The sequence below is a fragment of the Mytilus galloprovincialis genome, chromosome 4 (genome assembly GCF_965363235.1).
Source record: "Mytilus galloprovincialis chromosome 4, xbMytGall1.hap1.1, whole genome shotgun sequence".
NCBI classification, from domain to species: Eukaryota; Metazoa; Mollusca; class Bivalvia; order Mytilida; family Mytilidae; genus Mytilus; species Mytilus galloprovincialis.
In genome coordinates, this window is record NC_134841.1 from 86,832,910 (window position 1) to 86,838,517 (window position 5,608).

At 32.3% G+C, this 5,608-nt stretch overlaps 1 protein-coding gene across 1 annotated transcript; it reads right to left on the bottom strand.

Annotated features, from left to right (window-relative positions):
* Nucleotides 1-617: 617 nt before the first annotated feature.
* Nucleotides 618-2,285, bottom strand: LOC143073773 (polypeptide N-acetylgalactosaminyltransferase 13-like). Its single transcript, XM_076249528.1, has one exon. It carries the CDS (start codon nucleotides 2,283-2,285, stop codon nucleotides 618-620), a length of 1,668 nt encoding a protein of 555 aa, XP_076105643.1.
* Nucleotides 2,286-5,608: the final 3,323 nt, after the last annotated feature.

Below are 5,608 nucleotides of genomic sequence, written 5' to 3' on the forward strand. Positions count from 1 at the left end.
AATGAGATAACTCTCCATACAAGTCACAATAAGTAAAAAGTAAATTAGGTTAAAGTACGGCCTTCAACTCGACAAATTATTTATGCATAACAAAAATTTATAGTCATATTGTTCCTCTCAATTCATTCACAAAGTTTTAAAAAAGGGCCAAGTATGTATAAGAACTGAATCAATTAAAAAAATGGCTTATGATAAAAAAGGACATACAATTATACACAAGTTCACCTAAGGTCAATAATGCTGAATGATCTCAGTATATGTGATACCTAGATGACGTGATAGTCGTCTGTATCTAATATAGGCGGATAAAAAAATGGTTGATAATATAGGGAATCACTGAAGCGTGACTGGAGCGGGCCCCTCAAGAGGTCAGTCAGTGGTTCCCCCTTACAAAAATACTGTCTAAGGTCAATGTGAATACTTCGTTTTCAGTAAAACACGTGGTACAGTTTCTTAATGTTCATTTCCAAAATACTAGTCCTAGTAAATGAAAAACTATTTTTGATACATCTCTTCAAGTCATAGATTTTAAACACGTATGCACACGAAGTTACACGTTTTTTTTTTTTTTTTTTTTTTTTTGATTTGTTTAAAATTAGCATTATTAACCATCATCATCATATGTTATAATGCGTGAAAGTCCAGTTCTGTGATTCTATTTGTGTAGAACATTTACGCATAATAAGACCATATGCGTCCTGATCAAGACACAGTCCACTCTGTTCATGTTTAATATAGTGATTCTTTTTATGTTCCCATGTTTGTTTGGGGCCGATTATACAGCAAACTAATTTCGGTCTAGTGTTTTCTGCTAACTTTGTTAAAGCTACACAATGAAGTGTGGTTCTTAATAACCTATCTCTTGTCCATGAGAACCCTTGCTTTCTCAGTTGTCCTGTACAGTTCTTGGAATAAAAGTTTTCTTCATATGTTAATAGGTAGCCATTATTATCAAGGCATGTGTTATATTTCATATTTTTAGCAGATCCCCAGGCAAACACATTTTTATCATAAACCAACAATTCTGGTCTTACATTTTTCAAATACCATGTAAAATTTTTACACTTCAATTTTTCTTTTAGTGTCAAGCGTTCAGATAAATCACCTACATCCATGTTTTTCATTTCAGGGAAGAAGTCGTATACAAACTTTTTATATTCTGGGTCCATCCAAACGTCAACAGCCCGTTTGTAGTTATACATTTCCGTTAATCGTCTGCCTGACGGAAAAGAGTATGGCTGCGGTCTAGCTATGTGTCCTACTTTGGAACAAGGCATATGCACCATTTTCCCTCCACACATCCATACCCTCCAGGGTAATTCTAAGTTTTCTCCTCCCCATATTTTCATGCCTTCATCATAAGCTCCGATTTTACTAAAATACTTACTGTCAACTGCCATGGCCGAACCGACCATTACAGCCCCTGGACGCTTAGCTTCTGCTGTAGGTCCATACTGATCCGGTCTAAACCGTGACTCCCAGAAATATAGTCTCCAGTCAAATACATAACGGACTATATGATCTCGTCGATAGAACTTGTATTCAAATGTATCGGCTTGGATATAGTCCAAGTTCCCCATTGCTATCGTTTGTCTGTCTTTTTTAATCGCTGACAATAGCGGCTGCAACCAGTCTATATTTACTTCCATGTGACTATCAAAAAATACTGTCACCTCACCTGTAGAATTCCTCCATCCATTCATACGAGATATAATTAACCCTTGACGGGTCGGATTGCGAATGATTTTAACCAACCCTTTTGGGAACATTTCTTTTACATATCTGCCAAGTGGTACATTTAGTGCCTTGAAAGTACTTTTATCATCCACAAGGATTATCTCACGAAGAAGATGTCTTGGTGTCCTGTTCACTATACTATAAATAGTCCGTTTAAGAATTGATGGCCATTCATCATGAAATGGTATGATAATACTTGCGGTAGGCAAGTCATCCTCGTATTTTATATTTTGGCAACTTTTCATTCGGGAATCTGGTACCATACGGTTCAGAGGTGTTTTGTCACTTGCTAATATATTGACCCGGTATTCATTCATAATTTTAGCAACAGCATTTTTGTCTTTTTCACTAAATATGACTGGTGTTCCGTTTTCACCGGGTCTTGTCAAATCATTTTGACCGTATTGTTCAATAAGTGGATTACTCGTATATTCGTTCTTTCCCTTTTTCTGTAATTTTTTCAAACGCAATTCTATCGATTTCAGAATTTCAAATTTTGAAAGATCTGAAGCAGACGGATATCCTCCGGTTTGGTATTCATTGAACATATTGAATTGATTTAAAATAAATGTTGAATTAATCAGACAAATAACGATAGCGCATCCAATCGCTATTAAAATATGTCTAAATTTCACTCTCATTTTTCCTTGCAAAAAATGTTTGTTATAATTAAACAGGTTTTAATGTATAATATCAATAATGAAGTATTATTTATACGCAGCTGTCTCTTCCTTGTAACAACTTGTTCTATATCTGTTGCACTAAATTTGTTTCAACGATAGTATATCTTTTATAAATATCTTAAAAATGAAATCAAATTGAAAAGAAATGTGATGTTATCATTAAGTTCTTAGATGGTCTGATCATACATACAGAAGATTATACAAAAAGAAATAACACCAGAAAATTTTATTTCGATGGATAAGCTACTGCGCTGACTAAAAGGCAACCTTTATAAAAAAATAAGGAGATGTGGTATTATTACCAAATAAATTCATCATAGATACCAGGGTTGAAATTGTGTATTTGAGCCAGACGCGCGTTTAGTCATCAATGACGCTCGAATAAAAAAAAAAGTTAAAAATGCACAAAAAGAAGTCGAAGAGTATTAAGGACCAAGAATTCCTAAAAGTTTTGCCAAAGTTTTGCCAAATATAGCTAAGGTAATCTAAAGAGACCTATCCACCAAAGTTAAGATGAGGTGGATGTAAGCAATTATGGGCAACCGTACGGCATGCAACATTGAAAAAACCTATATCGTTTAAGTCGTCTATAAAAGGCCCAAACATGAAAGATATGAAACAATTCAACTGAGAAAACTAACGGCCTAATTTATTACAATGCAATTTACGATTCGAAAAAAAAATTAAAAAAATTGACAGATCTGAACCATCGACAACTACTAGACTGTAGGCTCCAGACTATGGACAGTCACCTAAAGAATGTGGCAGGATTAAACATGTTTGTGAGCGCTCAACTCAGCTCAATTGGCAAAGGTTACAATGCAACTTTGTTGGATACATTAAAGCAAAAATTGAACTGAAAGTTGTTACTAAACACCAAACAGTTCTCAATGAGTAGTACAAATAAATTAAATAAAACTTTCATTTTATATTTGAATTCATTAATTGGTCAAATACAGATTTTTTTCTTTTCCTTCATTGTTGGATGTCGTGAAAAAGGTGCGTTCGTTGGAGGCCAGTCTGTCTGTTCTGCAAGTTTACTCTATATCCTACATTACAACATACTCATATCAATGAGAGACTTTCCACCAATCCTTATCGAAATACAATTGTCTTTATCAATCTAGGTGTACTATTGTAGTTCTTAGCATTCCCTTTTCAGTAACGATCAACCAATTGTCTTTGCAAAATTATTTACAAAACTTATTTTGGAATTCTCTTTACATAACTCATTTAGCTTAATAGAACTATTGATAATTTCGGAGATATAGGGCTAAACTTTTAGCGGTTCGATTAAAGCATTTAAGGCATTGTTTTTTTATATAGGAATTGTTAAAAATACTGATGTACAACAATCTTGGCTGTCAGTGATTTATCTTTATTTTGATAGACTCAATATACCATAGACCATTTCTAATAAAACATGTATCTATCTTTTACATAGAACTATTTACGTATATGTTATTCTCTATTTTTGTTGTTGTATTAAAAAGATCGAACATTACAAGAGAAAACGAATTGCCCAATAACTATAAATGTTTTATACTTTTCCACCTAATAAATACTACATTAAAATAAACAAATAAATTGAGCTTTTGTGATTAATTTAACATAATTTTAGATTAGACTAAACAAAGTATGTCCATACCACATGTTGCTGAAATAGTCTAACAATACTAAAACATTGAATATATACTCATACGTTAAACTATATATGTGTTTTATTTATATACAAGAAATTCCATCTGTTGCAGATTATTAATGAATTTAATATTTATCGTAAATATTTAAAAGACATTGCTCAGATACCTGATACTTAGCTCTACCTTTTTCTGAAATAATTAAAAAGTTTTTGCCATGCCGATGAACGCTGAATTAATTGTTCATTTATCCTCTGTTTAGGCCCTTTGGTTTTTTCTATGGAATTATATTGTTATGTGGAACTCTCCTGACTTTTAATTCTCACAAATAATGATTTTACTGTGGTAAGTACAGTATTGTTTTCAGTGAAAAGATACGTCTACGATAAAAAGTCATTTTATAACATTTTTTGCCTGGGGTCTAGTTTGGATCTCTGCATCGTGTTAGTTCTCTGCGAATCACGTAAACCAGGACCATTGCTAGGACGCAAATGTTATTGTTTTTAAAATCATTAAATTTGATCTATCGTAAGTTTTTTTTTTTTATGTAAATGTATCTCCAATTTTGTAATATTATGGTTAGTAAAGGTTGGTACTTTAGTTTCTACGAAGTGCTTATTCTTATTAGGGGGTATATTTCCCAATCTTGTAGTTGCGCCGACACATTATAAAAAGTTAAAACCGGCACAAATTCTAGATCTATTCCTAGTTATCATTAACTCTTTCATAGTATTAATATAATTCAGATTTCATATTCTTTATTAAGATAACTAATATTACATATTAAGTGTTCTCCATTACAAATCATATCCCGTTAAGGAAGTATTACATACGTAGTTTATATAAATGTTTCCATGCATCTTAAAACACTGAATATTATTTGTTTTCACATCTATCCTCGGTCACCTATGTGACATCGGATTGTTAAGAGAAGCCTCAATCCATGATATATTTTTCTATATAAATGCTGTTTAAAGCTGGAAAAAAATAGTTTTTCAACCTAATAACATTAAATAATTATTGCCAAAAAATGATAGAGACTTGAAAGTTTTATGTCTAGAAATAAGAATTGACACTCATCAAATATGTGTAAGCTGCATAATAAATTATCTTTGCTATATTTTTAACCGATTTCTAAGCTAGTTTACCGGTTTGTTTTTATTCATACGGTACATTTATCAATTTGTACTTCCGTTTTATGAGTATGAGACGAGACGGTTCTTCCAGCGCAGTTTATCAATGCCTATATTTATTTTTATGTCCATTCAAAAACAAAGAATATCTCATTTATGTCATACAAATAAATTTTGTGTCTGATTTTTTTGCTTGTCGAGACACAAAATAATTCAATGCTTTTTTTTTATAAGACTAAGTGTCCAATGCGCATGACGTGCACACCCATCAAAGAATTTCTTCCATTGTAGAGTATGACATTAACATCAAGCTATATCTCAAGACAAAATATTTGATATTATTTCATACATTGTATCGTCCTGCTTGACAAGTTACTGGTCAAGACTCGAAAATGTTAAAGCTGGTCTTATGGTA

What these genes read in the sequence shown, in the direction of transcription:
- LOC143073773 (XM_076249528.1), bottom strand. Translation starts at nt 2,285, where the DNA reads ATGTTCAATGAATACCAAACCGGAGGATATCCGTCTGCTTCAGATCTT.